This window comes from Mesocricetus auratus, unplaced genomic scaffold, assembly GCF_017639785.1.
Source record: "Mesocricetus auratus isolate SY011 unplaced genomic scaffold, BCM_Maur_2.0 Super-Scaffold_100019, whole genome shotgun sequence".
Taxonomy (NCBI): domain Eukaryota; kingdom Metazoa; phylum Chordata; class Mammalia; order Rodentia; family Cricetidae; genus Mesocricetus; species Mesocricetus auratus.
In genome coordinates, this window is record NW_024429200.1 from 13,767,431 (window position 1) to 13,791,019 (window position 23,589).

At 38.2% G+C, this 23,589-nt stretch overlaps 1 protein-coding gene across 6 annotated transcripts in view; it reads left to right on the forward strand.

Annotated features, from left to right (window-relative positions):
• The window catches only part of Grm8 (glutamate metabotropic receptor 8), an 865,501-nt gene that overhangs the window by 415,478 nt on the left and 426,434 nt on the right, over window positions 1–23,589 (forward strand). For all 6 annotated transcript variants that reach the window (XM_040728578.1, XM_040728576.1, XM_040728575.1 and 3 more), the window contains exons 4-6: window positions 18,083–18,218; window positions 19,042–19,196; window positions 20,190–20,327. In XM_040728578.1, coding sequence (XP_040584512.1) covers window positions 18,083–18,218; window positions 19,042–19,196; window positions 20,190–20,327 — 429 coding nt within the window. The remainder of the gene's footprint in view (window positions 1–18,082; window positions 18,219–19,041; window positions 19,197–20,189; window positions 20,328–23,589) is intronic.

The following is a 23,589-nucleotide window of genomic DNA, read 5'->3' on the forward strand; positions in this document are numbered from 1 at the left end:
GTAGCCTCACAAACAGACTCAGTTACACAACTGTCATACACATGCAGGGGGCTTAGGTTGGTCCCATGCAGGCTCCCTAACTGTCAGACAAGAGTCAGGTCCAGAGTGGGTGAGCTTGCAATAGCCCAGATCAGCTGTCTCTGTGGGTTCCCTGGTCATGACCTGGACCCCCTCTCCCCTGGCTCATAAAATCCTCCTCCTTCTATTCCATATAGTCTCCCCCCATCTAAACATCTCTTTCTTTACTCTCAGTTCTGTCCTGCCCTTAAACCACCCAACCTGATCCCTCATGCTCTTATCTCCCTCTGCCCAAAGGGTGTGGGAAGATCAAACAGGATACAGAACTTTGAAATGGGGATGTAAAGATGAGATGAGAAGGAAGCCATTGCTGACTGGGAAATGAAAGCCAGTAATGGACAGACCTCCATCATGGTGTCCTCAAGCTTGTCCCTCGTGTTCACTTCATTTTTAATGAACTGTAAAGGGACTATAGTTACTGATGCCTAGTGCCTAGTAGAGGTTCTAAACCTCTTGCAAAAAATGCCTTTTAAGTTACCCATTTATACTCTGACTCAGGAAGCCACGATTTAGACTTTATAGTTGGACACGTTTTCTGTTTCCTCTACTTGTTTTCCTGTAGGCTTTTCAGAAAGTAATTTATTGTATTTTACATGATGTTCTATTCCCATATTAGAACTTACATAATTCACAGTACGCATGGGAGGTAGAGTATGTGGTATTCATAGAAACACAAATGTTGAAATTCAAGAGAATTTGGAGTTCATCTTGCTAAGAACTCTTCTTTTTACCCAAGAACCAGTCTCTGGTCTGAGAGGTTGTGTGTCCTCCTCAAGGCCAGGAAAGGGGCAGGGCCATGCTCCAATATGGGGAAAAGAACATGATTCCATGGCACTCATGAATTTGTTACAATGATAGAACTCAGGCTTCTGTTATGACATTTATATTCCCAGATTTGTTTCTCAAAGCTGAACTGCCTTTCATTTACAGATATTTACGAGCCATATATACGACTAAGCCATAATGTATTTGCAAGGAAAATGAATTTGATTTAGGAATAACTTCATGAGAAGAAATTGTAGAGATTATCTTACAGAAATGTACAAGGCAGCAAATTATTATCCCTTTGTCATTTACAGTTTTGAGGAGTTTTCACTTTTAAGCTTGGATGATGAAAGTGTTAAAAGTTTCACATGTTTTCTAAGAACCCACTGAGTAAGCAATATAATTAATATAGTAAAATCTAATTAATGTGATATCCAATATAGCAATCAATACAATATTACAAAATATTATAACACTTGAGCTATAGTTTTATAACAATAAGTGGTACAATTATTTTTCTTTCTGTGAAAGTATATTTGATCGTCCATAAATTATGCAATTGTGAACCGGTGTGCTCATTTACAAAATTTATAATAACAGGAATAGATTTTTTAAAACATAGAGGTTTTGCTATGTTACAACATTAAAATTAAGGCCATTTGAGATAGAGATAGCCACTTGGTGTGTAGTGATTAGTATTTATTAAAAGCAGCTGGAGTCCTTGGTGTTGAGGACTCACACTTTGCTATTTCCTCTTCAAGGAATCATTTTAATGGCTAATAATATGCTCAGTATTCCTCCCACCTCCAGGTGAATTGTCTATTCCTTATCATGGAAAAGTGAAAGTGAATAAATACCCTTTAATAAATAAACACAGAGTATTTATTATAGTATATCAAAATTACAAACGATAATTGTATTTTAATAATCAATGCCATGTACTTGTGTTAGAAACAGATGATTTTCATATTTCTGGAGGCTAAATTATATTTTCCTTTGAAGTATTTTCTGACATGTGAGTCTGGCTCATGCTAAGGTAACATACACATCGATTCTGATCATGTATTCCCAAAGTCACTAGCAAGGAGGCAGTAAATCTTTTTGCCAGGTCCCAGTCTCATGATTCCATGTCCCTAAGATGTAACGTAATGTAGTGAAGGTGGGTTTAAAGGTGTCCACAAATACCCAGATGGTTCACAAACACCCACAAGTACACAGTGATGGTAAATAACTGCCATGGTCTTCCTGCTCATGAAGACGCAGTCTCTGCCCTTCAGGATGCTCCAACCACAACCCATGAGAGCACAAACCAGCGCTCTTCCTTATAGTGGTCACGTCTGCACACACCTGAAGCCATGCCCTAGGGTGTGGCCAACTGGGAACAAGATGACACTTCAGTGTACTGTAGTAAGTACTTTTCACATCAAGTTGTCAAACTTCATGTTGTATTGTTCATTAAGAGCTCCTGAAGATCAGAGAATGCATCCTATTCACCTTTTAAATGTGAGATTCCAACACAGCGCTCAGAGTGTATGAAGAGCTCAGTTAATGTTCTATGAGTAATGACAAGTATGCTTGAGCTTGTAGGGAGGGGACCAGAAGAATATTCTTTGCTGAGAATATTGGTAAATGGGAATTCTTCTCAAACTGAACTAGACCTACAGTATTTCATTAAACTTACAAAACATTGACATTCACATTTTAACTGTATTCTCTTACCGATTGATACCGTGTTTAATTATATGAATCAAACAGGCATAGTGGCCACAGAGGCAATTATTGAGAGGTAATAGCAGAGTGCAGTGCCTATAGTTGTCTATTAGGAAGAAATTTTTGAGGTATGTATTTGACAAAACTAGCTGTGTGGTCTTGAGCAGTTTCTTGTAAATAAAAGTTTTAAAGTCTACCCACTTCTTCAAAGCACTGGGATATTATAAAAACAAAGTGAGATGTTAAAATGTGGTGAACTAGCATTTTCTATTCAAATACATTTTTTCCATTTGTTCGGAAGTGAATCTTTTAAGGAGAAAATAACAGAGTTAATATGTTTAGGGTGGGATGTCTTACATCTCAAGCTGCTAATTATTGTCTATTTTAGATACAATCTGGTCCATACCTGATTTTTTTACAAGGATCCTTTAAAGAATGACATTGCCACCCATTTGTTATCTAAAACATTCCATTAACTCTTCTCTTGGAAACCAAGACATTTTCTAGACAATTATGTATTTAACCCTTTTGTACTGCACTATGTTAATACAGACCAATTCCTACTGTGGGAAATGATGTTTGCATTACCAAGCGTAAATCTTCTATCTGCTTGAAAGTTGGTTGAAAGATAAATTTTACAAGTCATGTGCCATGTTTGTTTCATTTTCTTTGTCACTGCTGTACACTGCACAGTAGGAGCCCTGCTGTTAAAGCTGCTTAGATAAAATGATAATGTCCTCTCTATTGTCATCCCTTCTTCCTTAAATTGAGAATGTCACCCCTACTTTGAGACTCTATTGAAATACTTCCTTGAACAAGCCTCTATGGAGCTGTACTGAGAACTAGAACTAAAATAAAATGCAACCTGATATTTAATGGAAGTTGCTCATGGTTTGTAATCCATCATCCTTCTTGCCTATTTGGTATTTGGGGAAAAGCTTTAGTGATGCAAAAATGTGTGTGTGTGTGCACGTGTGCGTGCATGCACATGGACATGTGTGTGCGCATGTGACTTTGTCTTTTCTTGATTGAAATGACTGTAAGACATGGGCATTCTTATTTTTGGATAGATCAGTCCATGGTATCACGAAGTGGGGGGCCTTGCTTATTTATTTGAATTTCACATATCCAATGGATGCCTACAAGCATCAGGCTTTATTAGCTCCTAGTAATTCTCTTCTGGGTATTCTGTGATGTCAAAAGCCTTTTGTATAGTGTTTACAATATTATTCCTTGTCTAAAAGGATATCTGATGCATATCATGCAGAAAGTATTTGTCAAATCACAGAGGAAGAACAGAGATGATTAATGTTTTCCTTCCCCTTTACTAACCCACCTGATGGAATTATGTGATAAATTTGTTAGCTAAGTCACTAATTCTGAAATGGGCCTAATACAAAGTCTAATGTTTTTTTTCTTTAAATCCAGAATGGGCAAGAAATATAAGCAATGCTCATTTTGATTCAGTACTGTCTTTGGAATAATGATTTTCCTGTGCAATGGGCTGGAAAATGTGAACTTTTTATGCCCGGGATCTGTTCATACTGGGCACTTGAGCATGCAGGGAGTTTGAAGCCTTCCTGTCATATTGTTGGCCTCATCGTCTGAAACCTGACTTGACAATGGAAAAAAGAACCGTGCAAAACCAAAATTTGAAAATACTCTTTTAAAGCACATTAATAGAACTCATTTTAACCCAGTTAAATGCTTTTGGCTCTTTTGACCTCACAGAGAAAGTGTACTTCTATAAGAACATTAGGTCTAGATGTCTGTTCCTGTCTCATCTTCTCATCATTTCCTCCACATAGTAACTTACTCAGCATCATGGGGTTTGACCATAGGGAAGAGACTTGTAGACACTGCATCGCTTTATATCTTGAGATGATGATTTGCCTGGTACAAATGCTGACTTTGGGAGCCTGATTCATTCTGGTCTGCCTCCAGACTGGACTCTCACTGAGGGTAGACATGGAGACTGGCAGTATAAGGGCCCCTTGGGCTTGTTCTTTTTTATAATGGTGTTCCCACTGCTATCGTGCAGTGCTCTTCTGGGGATGGTCATTCTGAATTCATGCCCTGTCTATACAGAGAGTTTCTTCTCCTATAGCACCATTTCTCAGGGTCCATTTAAGAGTCCAGGATGGAATTTCATGGAGAAAGGGGGAGTAGGACTGAGAAATGAAGGAGGAGAGGGAGAATCAGAGTCGATTTGGGTGCAGTTTTACTCTTTTAATCCCTGTTAATAAAGATAACACTTTTCTTTCACAGTGATGTGCCAGATAAATCTCCTCTCTCACCAAGCACATTTTGAGCTGACAAACCTCCAGTTTCTTCATGCTGTGCACTTTCCTGCTAAGTCCCAGTTGTACATCACATGAGGTGGTGAAAATATTGTTACAAGAGGTGCGATTACACTTATTTGAACCCTAGAAGGAATTTTACACAATTCCCACTAACGGACCTAATATAGAATGTCAAATTGTTATTTTATTTACCTTTACAAAAAGATAGAATGAAATGATGCTTTGGGAATTTAGGGTAGAATTCATGTGCTTATACTGTTTTTAAAAATGGAAAAAAGTAATCTGGGTACCATGATTTCATCATTCATGCAAATAAATAATAGTTGATTAACAATCATATTTTGCAGATTACTAGAACATACTTTGTAACAACGTATAATTTCTTATTGCTATGCATACAAACCAATAATTTAAACTGATAGTCTTTTTAACAACTGATAAAGTGATAGTTTTTTTGCATGTTTGTTTGTGCACTCCAACCGTTTTGCAGTACAGATTCATCAAGTTATACAATCAGGCTGGATGGTAGTGCAGATGTAGAAGGATCACAAGTTGATGATCATTATTGGTTATATAGTGGGCTTAAGGCTAGCATGGGCTATAAGAAACACCGTCTTAAACTGTGGTACAATCAGAAACTTGATAATAGTTATAGAATTTAATTTGATAGAAATTATGTGTTAACTTGCTATGTTAAAATGAAACATGATGGTAGATGTGTTGTTTTTATTTTAAAAATTGCATTTGGTATTCTTTACATGGCTTAGCAAGTAATTTCATCTTAATAAGTTAATCCTCAATTCCCATCACAGTTGGAACTTGGTTTTGTGGTGTTGTTTTTCCCCCATGTACTATACAGTTAATAGAGATTTGTGTCTTTATTAAAAATAAGCAATATCTAAAACCACATCTTTATCCCTTCAAATTGTTTTTTTAAAGAAAACTTCTCTACAAAAATACTTGGGAGTTTTATGGTCTCTTATCTATGCTGGTTACAATTCCAGCTTGTGATGTTTGTAGAGATTGCCTTTCTTTGTACAGTACCTCATGTTTGAGAAGATTTTCAACATTAAACATTAAAATTTGTAATAGCTTGATATATACTACAATTTAAAACCCTACCACACCTTCATTTGTGTTTACATTTTAATTTGTATATGTCATGAATTATCATTTAGGATTACCAATCAACAAAGGACCTCTTGTTACTTCTGATATTTCTTTAATCAAGGAACTGCTCTTTCAGTCCCTTGAGGGATTTCCTTGGCTTCCAAGTGCTGGCTTGTGTAAAGCTACCTTCACCCATTCTAGAATGTTCTATATGCAATTGTATTGACCACTGTCCTTCAGACAAGTAGAACAACCTACATTTGCACATATATTTGAATGGATTTATGATCAGGCTTTGCTTATAGAGGCATGTAAACTGGGAAGTCTCTCTATCTGCAAGCTAGAGAGGCAGCAAAACCTATAATGCAGCTGTAAGTCCTGAGAACCAGTACTCCTCAGGGCAGAAGGCCAATGTTCCAGTTCAAGCTGCCAACTCAAATCAATTCCATCTTAGTCCACATTTTTATTGCATCCTGGCCCTCAATGGATTGGATGATGGCAGCTCACACTGGGGAAGACCACCTGCTTTACATAAATCCCATAGGAACACTCACAAATAATGGCTAACTAGGCATCCAATGGCTTAGTCAAGTTGATCTATAAAATTAATTGCCTTAATTTACATGGAGATTTAATAGCCTGGCTTGCATGCCTTGTTTCCAAGTTCACTCTTGCCTCATAATTCCTTGTGGTATTAGGAACCTATCACTGGGGCTCTGCAAGTTTGACTTTTTCACTGACCATTCCTGAGTATTCTGTAAGGCAAGGACAGATTACAAATCTTTCCAACTCATTTTGAAGGTTTGAATTCTGTGACTCCTAATCTGAAGGAGTATTATCTCAATACTCCAGATTCCTGTTCTTAATGAGATACAGCAAGCATTTATTTAATTTTACAAATGTCATGAAATTATTTCAATCCTTTCCTGCATGAATGGATATTTAAAAAAAAAAACAATAAACGAACTGTTGTTTAATCCTCCCCACAGATGGGTAGAATGTGTCACTTTCCACTCCCTGGGTAGTCTTTAATTTGTCCTCTAGGAAAACAATGTGATGAGAAGCCAGAAATGATTCTACAGGAACATTTTTGTGGAAGGACCTAGCATAAAAGCAAGTGTGGTTAGATGGCAATACTGGGTATTACACATCTTCATTCGTTACTTGACTTAATCCCTAGACATTGTCTTGAGAAAAATCATATATCATACAGATCCTTAGCAAGGGCTACTTCTTTTTTTTAGATATTTTTTATTTTTATTTTTTTAAATTTTATTTTCCAGTTTAAATTTAGATAAGAATCAAGGTTGCTTCACAAGTCAGTTCCAGGTCCCTCTCCCATTCCCTCCCTTCCTCCCGTGCCCTCCCCCCCCCCCCGTTATCCCCTCATTTCTCCAGGGAGGGTGAGGCCCTCCATGGGGGTGTCCATAGTGTGTCATTTCATATAGGGCAGGGCCTAGACCCTTTCCCAAGAGTTCAGGGTTCTTTTTATTTTTAAATTTAAATTTAAATTAGAAACAAGGTTGCTTCACGTGTTAATTCCAATTCCCTCTCCGTCTCCCTCCCCTCGTCCTTGTGCCCTCCCACCAACCCTCCCAATATCCCCTTGTTTTCCCAGGGAGGGTGAGGCCCTCCCTGGAGATGTCCATAGTCTGTCATTTCATCCAGGACAGGGCCTGGACCTTCCCTCAAGAGTTCAGGGTGAGAGTGCATCTCTCATTGTTGGATGGGAGTCCAAAAGTCCATTTGTATACCCAGGATAAATATTGATCTACTACCCAAGGCTCAATAGATTACCTAGGCCTCCTCACTGACACCCACATTCAGGGTGCCTGGGATTCAAGACCTAACCCTTCTCAGGTCAGCTGTTTCTGGGTGTTAAACCAGGCCAGTCTTCATGCCTTTGGTCATATATCCTCCCTCTCTGTCACTGGATTTCTTGAGTTCAGCTCAGTGCTTAGCCGTGGGAGTCTGCCTGTGCTTCCATCAGCCACTGAAGGAAGGTTGTGTTTCCCAGACTCTCTGGCCATGGGATTGTAGGCTTTCACTCCCCAGATCTATGTCTAAAATCCATATATGAGAGAGTACATGCCATGCTTCTCTTTTTGTGACTGGGTTACCTTGCTCAGGATGGTTTCTTCAAGTCCCATCCATTTGCCTGCAAATCTAAGGATTCCATTGTTTTTTCTGGTGAATAGTACTCCATTGTGTAAATGTACCACATTTTCTCTATCCACTCTTTGATTGAGGGGCATCTAGGTTGCTTCCAAGTTCTGGCTGTTACAAATGCTGCTACGAACATAGTGGAAGACACATCATTGTTGTATGAATGGGCATCTTTTGGATATATGCCTAAGAGTGGAGTTGCTGGGTCTTTTGGTAGATTTATTCCCATTTTCTGAGGAATCTCCATACTGATTTCCAAAGTGGCTGAACAAGTTGGCACTCCCACCAGCAATGGAGGAGTGTCCCCCTTTCACCATATCCTCTCCAGCATAAATTTTCATTGGTATTTTTTTTATTTTAGCCATTCTGACAGGAGTGAGATGGTATCTCAGAGTCGTTTTGACTTGCATTTCCTGGATGGCTAAGGATGTTGAGCACTTTCTCAAGTGCCTCTCAGCCATTTTAGACTCCTCTATTGAAAATTCTCTATTTATTTCTGTAGCCCACTTTTTAATTGGATCCTTTGGTGTTTTGGAGACTTGCTTCTTGAGTTCTTTGTAAATTTTGGAGATCAGCCCTCTGTCAGATGTGGGGTTAATAAATATTTTTTTCTATTCTGTGGGCTGCCGTTTTGTCTTGCTGACTGTATCCTTTGCCTTACAGATGCTTCTCAGTTTCAGGAGGTCCCATTTATTAATTGTTGATCTCACTGTCTGTGCTACTGGTGTTATGTTCAGGAAGCTGTCTCCTGTACCAATCGTTCAAGGATACCACCCACTTTCTCTTCTAATAGGTTCAGTGTGGCTGGATTTATGTTGAGGTCTTTGATCCATTTGGACTTAAGTTTTGTGCATGGCAATAGACATGGATAGATCTGTATTCTTCTACATGCCAGCCTCCAGTTATGTCAGCTCCATTTGTTGAAGATGCTTTCTTTTTTTCATTGTATATGTTTAGCTTCTTTGTCAAAGATCAGATGTTTATACGTGTGTGGGTTAATATCAACGTTTTCAATTCCATTACATTGATCCACCTGTCTATGTTTGTGCCAACACCAAGCTGTTTTCAGGACTATCGCTCTATAATACAGCTTTAAGTCAGGAATGGTGATACCTCCAGACATTGCCTTGTTGAACAGGCTTGTTTTGCCTTCCCTGGTTCTTGTGTTTTTCCATACAAAATTGATTATTGTTCTTTCAAGATCTATGAAGAATTGTGCTGGTATTTTAATGGGGATTGCATTGAATCTGTAGATTGCTTCTGGCAGGATTGTCATTTTTACTACATTGTCCCTACCTATCCAAGAGCATGGGAGATGTTTCAATTTTCTGAGGGCTTCTTTAATTTCTTTCTTTAAAGATTCAAAGTTCTTGCGATACAGGTCTTTCACTTGTTTGGTTAGTGTTACCCCAAGGTATTTTATATTGTTTGTGGCAATTGTAAAGGGTGATGTTTCTCTGATTTCTTTCTCAGCCCTTTTATCATCTGTATATATTAGGGCTACTGATTTTCTTGAGTTGTTCTTGGAGCCTGCCACTTTGCTGAAGGTGTTAATCAGCTGTAAAAGTTGCCTGGTACAATTCTTTGGTCATTTATGTAAACTATCATATCATCTGCAAACAGTGAAAGTTTGTCCTCTTCCTTTCCAATATGTATCCCCTTGATCTCCTTTTGTTGTCGTATGGTTCTGGCTATGACTTCACGTATAATATTGGAAAGGTATGGAGAGAGTGGACAGCCTTGACTTGTTCCTGATTTTTAGAAGAATTGCATTGTTTCTGTCCATTTAGTTTTATGTTGGCTGTTGGTTTGCTGTATATAGATTTTATTATGTTGAGGTATGTTCCTGTTATCCCAGATCTCTCCAAGACCTTTATCATGAAGGGGTGTTGGATTTTGTCAAAGGCTTTTTCAGCATCTAGTGAGATGATCATGTGATTTTTGTTTTTCAGCTAGTTTATATGGTGGATTACATTGATGGATTTTCATATGTTGAACCATCCCTGGGATGAAACCTACTTGATCGTGGTGAATGATTGTTTTGATGTGTTCTTGGATCCGATTTGCCAGTATTTTATTGAGTATTTTTGCATCAATGTTCATGAGGGATATTGGTCTGAAGTTCTTTTTCTTAGTTGTGTCTTTGTGTGGCTTGGGGATCAAGATTATTGAAGCCTCATAGAAAGAGTTTGGCAAAGACCCTTCTGCTTCTATTGCGTGGAATACTTTGAGAAGAATTGGTATAAGCTGTTCTTTAATTTTTGCACTGAGGCCATCTGGACCTGGGCTTTTTTTTTTGTATGGGAGACTTTTGATGACTGCTCATATTTCCATATGGGTTATAGGTCTATTTAAATTGCCTATCTGTTCTTGATGTAATTTTGGCAAGTGATAGCTATCCAGGAAGTTGTCCATTTCCTTTAAATTTTTCGAATTTTGTGGTGTACAGGTTTTCAAAGTATGATCTGATGATTCTCTGGATTTCCTCAAAACAGGACCACTTCTTTTCTGCTTTCGTTGTAGGGCATGGCTATCAAGTAACTGAGGAAGCCTTTGCTATTGCACCTTGGTGAATGGTCTGTATGATATTTTACACCCACAATTGCTGGTATTAAATAAACAAATAAAGGAGTCCTGCACAAATTCTAATATTCTGAAAATTATTTTTTACTTTCTCATTCAAAGTATTTTCTCTCCCATCAATAAATTTCATTAATCACCTTTTTGTCAATTTATATATTTTCAAAAATTTTAAATCAGAAAATTCTTTTTGAGAATATCTTACATGAATACTTAGTTCATCTAATTTACACTCTTCCCTCTTTTTTTTGCAACTCCTCCCATGACCCCCACTTCCTGTAAAATTCACGACTTCTTCTTTAATTATTATGCACACATACACATACACACACACACACACACACACACACACCACTGAGTCCATTTATCATTGCTCATATGTATATGTGTTTAAGGCTGATTATTTGGGAATAGATAACCTCCCAGGTGCTAGTCCTTGGAAAATACTGATTTGCTTCTCTCAGGAGTCATTAATTTCCTATAGTTCTTATTATAGAGTTGGGGCCAATTAAGATTTCTCTGAAATTTTATATGAGAGTATAAGTAACCTGAAATAACCCATTTCTATCTTGTGACAGTAAATGACAGTATATTCTCATCTACTTCTACTTTGGTTGAGTCTTGGGGAACATTTTCCTCCATCTTTACTGTAGCTTAATGAAGTCAAGACAGGAACCAAAAAGGGAGCTTTTCTCTCTGGTGCTCAGCTCCTACTTAGTTTAATGATCATTGGCTGATGTGGTGGATTTTCACACTATGTTCACAACAGGTTGATTGTTTTCTCAGAATCTGAGTCCTTAATCTGAGCCAGTGTACATTGGAGGGCCTCAGTGGACAAATAGTGTTGTCTCATCCTTTTCACAGCTCCAGGGTTGGATCTGACTGGGCTTTGTAGGTCTAGGCTTTCAGATGGAGAAGCCTCAGCTCAACCTCCACAAACACACCTGAAGCTCAGCTTGTTTATTACATAAAACTAAACAGAGAGGCGAAGTTAGTGCATACAGCAGAACAAGCAGGGTTTGTATGCTGTTGCCTAATTTTAGGTCAATTTGGCATAACCTTGAGTCATCTTGAAGAAGGGAATCTTGGTTGAGAAAACGCCTTCATAAAATAGGGCTGTAGGGCCGGGCGGTGGTGGCACACGCCTTTAATCCCAGCACTCGGGAGGCAGAGGCAGGCGGATTTCTGTGAGTTTGAGCCCGGGCTGGACCGATAGCATCCGAAACAATACCGAGAAACCCTGTCTCATAAACCAAAAAAAAAAAAAAAAAAAAGATAGGGCTGTAGGACATTTTCTTCTTAGTTGGTGATTGATGGGGGAGTGCGGCCTATTGTGTATAGTACTGTCCCTAGGCTGATGGTCCTGGGTTCTATAACAAAGGAGGCTGAAAGTCATGGGAAGCAAGCCAATAAGCTGCACTCCTCCATGGCCTCTGTACAAGATTCTGCCCTTCTGCCCTCCTCTCTGTTCCCCTCCTCTTCTCTCTCCTTGTCTCTCCTCTGTTTTCCTCCCTTACCCTCTCCCCTTGAAATATACGAATTCTCTTCCTTGGTATAGGCAGGTGAGAAAATTCCACTTTTCTCAGAATGTGGGATATTTGATGGTGCTAAACAAAGAATAATGGGGGTAGGAAAATCAGATTTGCTAAAATCTGTGTGTTTGAGATCTGAACACAGACATCCTGTCAGTGTGGATGATGTTGCTTTACTCTTTGATGAAGAGGAGTATTTAGTATTGAAAGTGATAATGTTCCATTTTTGGGAACTCTAACCTTCTTATTGGGTTTCTCCAATGTCCTTGGGTGATGTTATGATCTCCTCCTTAAGGTTTCACAAGACACTTTCAGGTTTACAGACAGCAGGTTTGTTTTCTTTCACATACCACTTTGTCTCTGTACTACTAAATCAATGCATACTGAACTTTCATCTCCCAGGCCTGAGAGATAGCTGACCACTTACCCACAAGTCTCAGCTTCTTTGAGAGGTAATTACCATGGTATTGCTTACAAATCTGTTCTTGTAACAATGCAACAAATTGTAGTGCCTCCCTACAGATGACTGAACCACAGTCTAGGTAGCTTTCTAATCCACAAGATCCCATTACAAACAACTTGGGGGAGGCAGAGTCTATTTCAGTGGTAAGGTGGTCTGATTTACTACAGTCCCTATTTTAATTTTGCTTCTTTTATTGAGACATATTTTTGACCATATATTTACATGTTATCCAATCATTTCTCTACTTGGATGATAGGCCTATGAAAGCAGAACTCTATCTATTTCCCTATCACAAAACTGTCAATCACAGACCTTAGATTTATTCATCCAATGCATGTCCATTGAAATGTCTATGTACTAATCAAGGTATAGGTATTGGGGTTATTGTGCTGAGAAGAAGGGGCAGAATTCAGTGGCTGTAGTATTCTAGTGGAAGGAGGGAGAAGTAAAAACATAAACACTGCAGTCATTTTAGTGGCTGCAATACAAAAATGAGATAGGAGACTAGGGACCTAGGAAAACCTTCCAAGGATGCACATTTACAGAAATGATTGGGAAGCGCTGAGGATAGTATCATGATGACGTTTAAGTCAGCTCTCTAAGCTTACAGAGTTATAAGTATCTTAATTAAAGTATTAATACTCAGTAGAAGTGCTGTGTGTGCAGCTGTCAGTCAGATTTACCAGGAATAACCTGCTGGGCTTTTTAAAAGAGTCTTTAAATTTGCTTTATAATATTTATCAGTGATCTGCAGCCCCCAAACCATTATGCTATAGGTATAGTCAATAAAGGATGGACATGGTGAGGGGAAAGTCTACACTTTAGTTGTTCTGACTATGAACTGGCATTTCAGTTTCTGGCAGCCTATGGATGCCCCTGTTTCTGCTTCACTGTCAGGAAAGTACAGATTGTAACAACCTCAGGGTGCAGCTGTTGGGTGTGGCGATGGAATCACAGAATGGATGAGAGTAGGTAAGAGTGATGACTAATGGTGTGCTTACATAGCAGACAATCTTTAATGAAACAGGGAAAGAATACACAAGTGGAAAGGAACCAGTCAAGGGACACTGGAAAAATAGTTACAAATTCCTGTATAATGCTGTTTTCTTATGGGGGCAGGAGCTGTATGCCACACTTTAAAATTGTTTCTTGAGGCTCTGGGTGCTGTAGGAAAGGAACGTTAGTGCCCTTGAAACCATATTATCTCAGTAATTTCTGAGAGTGAGGTGTCAGAGCAAAGATGCCATGGACAAATTCCCTGAGGAGAGTCACCATCTCTTCCTCCTAGATGCTTAAACAGAGGCAGTTTATTTTGGAAGTAAAAGCGCATCATTGAAAGGTATGTGGGGAATGTCTCTTTCATTTTAGGACTGAATATCTGGCTGAATTTCATCTTAGTTTTAAATAAATTCATTACTTTTGAAATGATTGGTTTTAATATGAAATCAGTGGATCGTCTGGGACCGTGGCTTGTTTGCCATTCGTTCCTGTGTTTTGATAGCTCTCCTGTGCTAGCTCTCATTGTTCTCCAGTGTTACACTCTTGTCTGCTCTCATATGCACATCTTGGCTCTCAGCTAACTGATGAAAATGCTGAGCGCAGGCAGTCTTTGAATGCCTATGTGTCGTCTCCTGCAACATACCAGGCCATGAGTGCTTATGAATGGATTAACTGTCTATCTTTCTGAATGATATAGAAATAGAAAGTGAGAATGAGTTTCAAGGCTAAGGAAGATTCTAATCTTCTAATGCAAATCACTGGAGAAGCAGTCACTGTATAACTTAATAAAATATCAACATTCCATGTCCAGTGAATTTTCTCCAAAGGTATTGGCTAAACTGAAATAGATTAAATATGTAGCCTCCACAGAACAAATTGGCCAGACTGACAAGTGTAAGGGGAAGGGCAGTGATTTGGAAAAAAGTGAAGTTGTTATATTCTTTGTTAAAATCCACCTCACTGACATCAGAAGTTTGTAAATAAAAATATCGACCAGGTCTTTGGTGAAAAAGTCAGAGACTAAGCTATATGTGAAGAATGATTCACCTGAAATAATTATAATAAGAAATTCCAGCTTCCATTTCTTCTGGCTCTGGAATTAGTTTCAGAATCCTGCCCAGGATACGGCAGGGTTAATGCTTGACTGGTACTTAACCCATCATGGTAATTTAATTTAAAAGGCAACCGTAATCTTAAACATCCATTGTTCCTTGAAGAGTTCTCACAGTTTCATGTTGCCCTTTGACAGTTACCTCATATTATCACTCATCCATTATTGATTTTTTTAAAACAATGATGGTTCTCAGCATTCCTCCAGTCTTGGTTCCAAAGTTTTTCTCCAAGATGTGATCTTTGTTTCCAGCCTTTTACTGGATCCCTATCCAGAGCATGTGATTGGGTCAGATTTCCCTTAGATTCCTTCTTTCTGCTAATCTAAATATCAGTCCTCACTGTAAACACCTGCAGAGTGGGAGCTCTATTTCCCTTTTTGTCTCCATAGGTCCAGAAACACACTTTAGCCTGATAAATATTTCCCGGGTATTTTGAAGACACCTGCCTCTAGTCACCACCCCTACATAACTGCTAGTCCTCTTGTATAATCTGTTTAATCATGTCTTCACAAAGCTGGTCACCATGACCAAATCTATGCATATACACTTTGGTGGCTGCCTGTTGCTTCAATATTTATGTCAAATCAATATGAAGCGTCATTGATTCTAGCTGAGAACTTCCAACAGCGCTCTGTCTGTTCTTCCTACCTCGGATGTCATTGTCTTACTCACTGTTCCCCACCATGCATACTGATAGATAACCTCCTAAGTGGGATTTCTTCTTCAGTTTTTTATACTTTGGGTCTCCCTTGACATCAGCAGTCCTCATGCATTTTCATTCATGAAATGGCAGCTGATGTTTTCTAGGAATCATTGAGGATTTCTCTACCCCTTACATGGCTCTACCAGCTCTTTCCTGACATTTCCTATACTATTCTCCACATTCTCTACATGTGTTTTAACAGAGTAGCTTTTCCTGACCTCTGACTGTACCACCCAACTTAAATCCCTTTGTTCTTCTTTATAGGACTTTCAATAATTCATACTTATATACTTACTGTTTACATGAAGCCTGATTTACTTATATTTCTAAATTCTCTGAAGGCAGAGGCCATGTTCATTTTATTGACCATTGTATCCTCATTGCTTACACATGTTTTGTAAATACAGGATAAATATTTGCTATGTAATGAATTAATCACTGTAACTTTTACTGGTGTAGTAGCAGGTAAGTATAGGAAGCAGCGTGCCTATGAACAGTTTTCTCTCTGGAGACTATAATGTAAGGTTACAAAGTACATTTATACTACAGGGGTGATTTTTTAATATTTTCAAACATATAAGAAGAATAATAATTCTTTACTCATCTATTCCTGCTGTACACATTAGGTCTGACTACACATATTCAACCAATTGTCTGTTGCTAGTTCAGTTTTCTTCCTAAAAGAAAGCTTATCTCTCTTTGTATTGTTAACTTTAAATGGATTTTTTATTTTTTAGGGGGATAAAGTCTAAATTGTGTAATGTCTTAGTTCAATCAAGCTTCTTGTGGCTTATAGACAATGAAATTTATTCCTCATGTTTCTGGAGGCTAGAAGTCTGAGATCAGAGTGCCTGAATGGATGGATTCTTCTGATGGCTCATTTCTTGGTTCAAAGACAATGACATTTTTTACTATGCTCTCAGATGGCCTGTAGTGTAAGTGTAAGTATCTCATCTCTCCTCTCCAGCCCCTTTTCTTTCTCTGTTTCATTCCTTCCTTTCTTCCTTCTTTCCTTTCTTCCTTCTTTCCTTTCTTCCTCTCTCTCTTCTTCCCTCCCTCCCTCCCTCTCTCTCTGTCTCTCTCTCTGTCTCTCTCTCTCTCTCTGTCTTTTTCTCTCTTTCTCTACCATCTCATCTTTTTTATTTCTTCTTTAAGAAAGGATACTAATTCAATTCTTGAGGGCTCAATCCTTATTACTCAGTTTCTTCCCAACAACCTTGTCTGAATAGCATTGCACTAGAGATTAAGTTTCAGTGCATGGATATTTTATATGCAGTCCTTCACAATCCTGACAAATGTGTTCTTGAACCTGGCCATTCTTTCCAACTTCAACTTTAATCCATTTATACTCTAGGCTTACGTTAAGCTAGGCTCTTTCACATCTTGTACTCTATTATGAATCTCTCACTTTCACTCACATGGGGGTGTGTGACTGTGCAAGCATGTTCTTTGAAACCTGGCTTTTTCAAGCTCTCATTTTCTTTCCTCTTTGTTCCTATTACATCGCTTACTTTTGTAATTCACTGCAATATCTGTCTCCAGATTATATGGTATCTTCTAGATTAGACAGACTTTGCAGGATCTTTTGCATAATATATAATGGCAGTCAATAATTGTTGGGTAACTGGTTATTGTCAGTTTTGGGGAGTAAACATATCTTTGCCTACTGAAGCAGTGTCACAAATATCAACTTCATTCTCAGCTGACTCAAAAAAGTTCATTCAAGATACAATGCAATAAAACCTATAGCTAATTCTATTTTCTCTTCCAGTGTTAGAATATTTTTGTCTTTGCTCCATTGCAATTAGGAAAACAAAAAAAAAAAACCTTTCTTCTACCCCTATCCAGTCTCAGAGGCAGAGTCTAAACTTTTCTTTGGCTTCTCATTGTTTTAGAAAAAGTTGAAGGAAGAGTCCTGGATCCTTCTTCTTTCTCTTTCTATCCTTTCCCCTCCCTTTGTCCCTTTATTTTTGTTTGGCTTAAATAGCTATTTGGATTTGTATGATGGAAGCCTATGTCAAGCAAGGGCTTGAATCTTTGAGACTTGTTGGATAGCCTTGAAGACTATTTGTCCCACAATATAGTCTGCTGAAGTGTGAAGCAAAAGAAAATTAAGTTTAAATTAGATCCACTAGTAAAGAAAATCAGGCAAAGGTTTTGCCTATTCCCTAGCAGCCTCACATACAATATATAGTCAGACATATTTTATCACCCACATTTAGTTTTATAATAAATAAATGCAAAGTATCCCTTCTATCCCCAGGACTGCCTCACAGAGGGTAGACAGGTTACAGTACTTTTCTAAACCTTCCAAATCAACACCATGAAAAACAACAAAATGTTTAAATTTGGGAAAGGAAACTAAACCCATATTGGCGTTATTTACTTACTGCATATATTAATAAAAAAACAGACATAATTACTTTCAATAGACCAGAGTTGCAACTGTTTTGAAAGACAATATTTTGCAGTAAATCATGTGCTTTTACAGTGCAATTAACCTCATTAAGTTTTAATTCAATAAGTACTTTCTCTGAAACAAATTCTTCCCCCTCAAACAGGTGGTGTTTGCATTGCTCAATCACAGAAAATCCCACGTGAACCAAGACCTGGAGAATTTGAAAAAATTATCAAACGCCTGCTGGAAACACCTAATGCTCGTGCAGTGATTATGTTTGCCAATGAGGATGACATCAGGTGAGTTACTTTTTTGCATGATATAGGATAAGATTTGTGCCCTGCATCCTTTCCACACATCTCTTATGAACTGTGTAAAGGGCTTGTGAGATTCAGCAGAATTGCTGGGTTCCTTTGCACCCACAGACTGCCTTCTGCTTCTGGCCCAGCAGCCTTGTCATTTCTGTGTCAGCAGTGCCTACAGAGGAAATCCTGCAACCCAGTGAGATAAGTTAAATCAGAATGGGAGACACAGTGATGAGCACAGGTTAAGGATTAGCCCAATTATCGCATGCTGGAGTTTCAACTGCATTTCCTTTAGGAGATGTTAAGACTCAAGCAATTAGAATGATAAACTAATTGTTTAACAGCGATCTATTGAGTGCTTTTAACTTTATGAAAATGGTTGTATTGGTTTCACTCTTTTTCGGGTATCACTGAATACCTCGAACTTGGAAATTTATAAGGAAAAAAGCATGTTTGGCTCTTAGCTCTGGAGACACAAGAGTATTGTTCTAGCTGCTTCTTGGCAGCTTTTAAGGACCTGTCTTCTGGGTGAAGACATGGAGGGCATCATACAGCAATTCAGAGAAACGTCTTCCTCTAGCTTTGCTTCTCTCCTCAGAAGGACATTTATGTCATCCTGGATCCCACACTTCTGACTTACTCAACCCTGATTACCCCCCAAGAATCCCACCAGCAAACTATTAACATATGAGTTGGAAAACTAAGTGTCCATGATACATGGAATTTGGAAGACACACTCACTCCTCAGCACTGATGTTATGAGCTTCAAAATCATGGTGCTCCTCAATAAATGACTTATTTCATTTTGTTCCTATAGGAGGATATTGGAAGCCGCAAAAAAATTAAACCAAAGTGGGCATTTTCTATGGATTGGCTCAGATAGTTGGGGATCCAAAATAGCACCTGTCTATCAGCAAGAGGAGATCGCGGAAGGGGCCGTGACAATTTTGCCCAAAAGAACATCAATTGATGGTAAGGATGCAATAAGGATATTTTGTTTTATTTCAGTCAAATGAAAGTTCAGATGCAGGCTGAGGACATAGCTCAGTGGCCAGGAATTTAGTTAGGGTCCTTATAGCTCTGGGATTAATCTGCAACACTGAAGGAAAATAAAAGAATGAAACATTCAATGTTAACAATTGATGATTCTGAATGGAGCATGCACTTCTTTCTGCGCAGTCGTCGTTTCTACTAAGCAACCATTGCATGCTTAAAAGTATACTTTAAAGATTTTTTTCCTTGTGCAAGAACACTATTACTAAAATTAGGCATGCTTGTTACTGCAGTTAACTTTTGTGGACATTTATGAGGGTTATATATTGTTGGAGAGAAAGAGTTTGATTAAAACACTAAATATAGCATATTAATTGACCCTATAGAAAAACAAATGAAACAGAAAATTTGGAGGAAACTTTAAATATGGACAGTTTGTTTCCCAAATATCCTCCCAATATTCCTAACAATAGCCTAAATTCCTATCTTTAACCTTATCCTCTGGGGTAAAGCATTGTTTCTGGATACCTTCCCCTAAATGAAGTGGTTACCTGAGAAAACTAATAATTTAGACTACTTAGGCATGACTCTTATGATTGTATCAGTTCTTATTGCCCTATTGAATAGAGGAAAATAGGATATACAAGAGGCATACAGATTGAAGTGACAGTCTGGAGTGTCAATTCATGTTAGGAATTATTCATTTGTTACATATATATATATATATATATATACATATATATGTATGTATATGTGTATTTGTGTGTGTGACTGTATACATATACATATGCAGATATGTACACATGTGTTACACATATACTATATATTATATATATCATGTATAATATATATACACATACATATATAATATATTATAAATATTCTTCAATGAAACTTTTCTTAAAAGTTATGGTGGTATTTAGTTTTGGTTTTGAATGAATACTTAAATCATACCTTTTTCCTCTAATATAGGGTTTGATCGATACTTTAGAAGCCGAACTCTTGCCAATAATCGAAGAAATGTGTGGTTCGCAGAATTTTGGGAGGAGAATTTTGGATGCAAATTGGGGTCACATGGGAAGAGAAACAGTCACATAAAGAAATGCACAGGTAGACACTTGAGTCTCCTTTGTTATAATTGTTTTCACATTACCAAGAGAAGAAGTTTCTCTGTTTCTTGATAGGGAATCCTCTGTTTTCTCCTGTCTCATATTTCCTTGGCAAGTTTGAACATGAGCACATCATTCAATAAACTTTAGCTTGTTCATTGGTATTTATACTCTATCAACAACCATTCATAAAATATATACCATGTGGGCAGCATTGGGGTATTTCAGTTGTGTTTGAGTAATGTGGTTTAAGTGTCTTCTTTTGGGAAAGTACCTTAATGTATTTTGTATTTTATAGACAGATATCCAAGATATGGTACTATTTTCCAGGAATTCAAACACAGTGAAGTAATTGATCATAAGTTGCTGTAAGACAAGTGTTTTTAAACTATTACTATGTGTTCCTCTATTATACTATTATTCTCCATCTAGCATCACAGCTATCCCCCTGGCAGCTGTGATTTCTGATGCTTTTAGTTTCTATAGCTTGTACTTAAAATAATAATCATTGAGTGTCCCTCTTTAAATGCAAGAATAAAACTATTTTATTTGCAGATAGCATGATTGTTTACATAGAAGTGGGAACTTTAGCAGTTACTAAATAGTGAATTTAACAAGCTCACAATATAAGGTTAATGTAAATATCTGTGATATAATTAGAAACCAACATATTGAAATTGATATTTAAGGAGTATATATTATTCTTAGCATTGTTTTAAAAAAATCCCAAAATCTTCAGGGTTAATGACACTGAAAACTATATATCTTTGGATATGATTTTCCTTCTTCACCTATGTTTTGAGATGCCTTACTTTCTGTCTGCCTCACATCTTATTCAAATGAAGTGGTAATATGCTAAATGTTATCACAGACATATAATCAGAAAGCATATGAAGATGCAAAAATTAATGCAAAGAAATCTACTTCATGTTTCCTGTGCCAAGCATGGAGGGAAGCGAGAGAAGATGCATGTTCATAAATTTACACATTGCATCTGAGGTGACAGGAATGAATTAAGTAAGTATGAAAGGAACCAATATTTCCAGATGCTGAGATAAATTTAGGAGAAATGAAAGAAAAGCCAATGTGAAAGTGAGACATGATGGAACTTGGGAGAGAGGATAGCAGTTTGTGTGGTTCAAGGGTGATTGACAAAGGGGTGACACTTGAGAGGAGTAGACCTTGCTACCATGTGAAGATGTCATCCGTGTGAATACAGGAAGACAGCAAGGGCTAAAGCTAGAAGGAGCTTCTTTCCATTGCAGGGAAAACAAACACCTCTTGGAAGCTAGAGTCTGAGAGTACAATAAAAGAGATGGATCACAGTGCGTGTGTGAACGAGGAAGGAGTGGTCTTCAGAGTTTCCGGGGTTGAAGGCTTTGGGCTAGGTATTCTTAGTACATGGTGATTAGCACTGAGACAGGGTAAGAGATGAGGTTCTGCATGGTGAATTTCTGATGGGGAAGTCTGGGGAAATTAGCTGATGTAATTAACTGACTGAGAAAACAACAGGAAAAAAATAGATACTTGGGAACTTGCTCGGGTTTAATTCTGATACAGTGTATGCAATTTCCCACTGAGTGGTAACATAAGGTCTGAGGCCCTATATGGATTCCCTAAAAGTTCAAATAAAGTCAGAAATAGAGATTTTGAAATTAGACAAAGGGGCAGAAATGCATTTTTCATAGGTGAAAGGATACAGAATGATAGGAAACTCAAGGGTGGTGTCTGAGTTTGTTTTTTCCTCCCAAAACCAACTTTGGGAGGAAAGTGTTTTGTGGTGATATATTGTTTATGATCTAATAAAGCCACTGAAGATCAGAATGCAAAGCCAACTACACTAGTTAGGTATAAAAGCTGGGCAATGTGTCTTTAATCCCAGAACTCAGAAGATAGAGGCAGATGTATCTCTGGGAGTTTAAGACGATCCAGGGCTACATGAGATTCAATCAGTCCAAAAGAGAAACAGAGTTTATGTGCCTATAATCCCAGCACTAGAGAGACTACAGGGAGCTCAGTGCAGTCTCAGAGGGCAGCCTAGGATTCTCAGACTTGGTGGGGAGCAGTGAAGTACAGAGATTCAGTTTCCAGTCAGAAAGACAGGACCTCCATTGCAGCCTTGGTAGAGGTAGCTACTGGCTGGCTGCTTTGCTTCTCTGATCTTCAGGATTTTGCTAGATCATAAACAATGTATCACCACAGGGATTGTTTCCGCTTACACTTCCCTATCATAGGCCACCACTGAAGGAAGCCAGGGATGAAAACCCTATCAGGAAGAAACATGACAGCAGGAACTGAAGGAGAGACCATGAAGACATGTGCTTATTGGCTTCTCTCTGTTATAGTTGTTTCTCATAAACAAAACAGGACCAACTGCCATGGCGTAACACCACATCAGTCACTCCCGGTCTCCCACTGTAGTCATTAATCAGGACAACACCTCATAGACTTGCCTACAGGACCATCTGATGGAAGCATCTTCTTCATTGAGGTTCCCTCTTCCCTGACCCTAGATTATGTCAAATTGACAAACAAGAACAACAACCATAACTAGCACTGGCAGGGGTGGGTCAGAAAAGGCAACCGAAGAGTGAGCTTGCAGGAGGGAAGTGAACTGAGCACTGAGATTATCTTTAGTCTGCAGAGGTGAAGACACAGCATTCAAAGCTGCAGAGGTGTGTGTGGACCAGGGAGAAGAAGCATGAGAGAGATACAGAAACTCTGGGGGGGGGTATATAGAACAGAATAGAGGAAGAAAAGATGCCTTTAAGAGACATTTAGCAAAAAAGTAAAATATGCTAAGAAAACTGGAGGGAAAAAATGACTGAAGGTTTGAAAAGGCTCCACCACATTAGCACATTTTCATGTAAAATTGGAAAGTAGCTTCCTAGAGAAACTCCAGGGCAGGCAGTAAGAGGCTAGTATTACTCCTAAATAATGGTGTTTAATTGGGGGAAGTAGTATACATTGGCGCATATATATATATATATATATATATATATATATATATATATATATATAAAACCAGAGGGGATAATTTAATGATTAATAAATGCTAGTTTTTAACTTAGCTATGAATAAAGTTCAGAAAACAGCATGCCTCCACGTACAATGTATAATTGGCCACCAGAAGAATTTGGAAGTATGCATCCAAGATGAAGGCAAAGGTGGGTCCTCAGGTGAAATATACAGAGTAGAGTGTGACAGGCTGTATGCCCAGCAAAGGCCAGCTAATACAATTTTATAAGGAGAGGGCATCTATT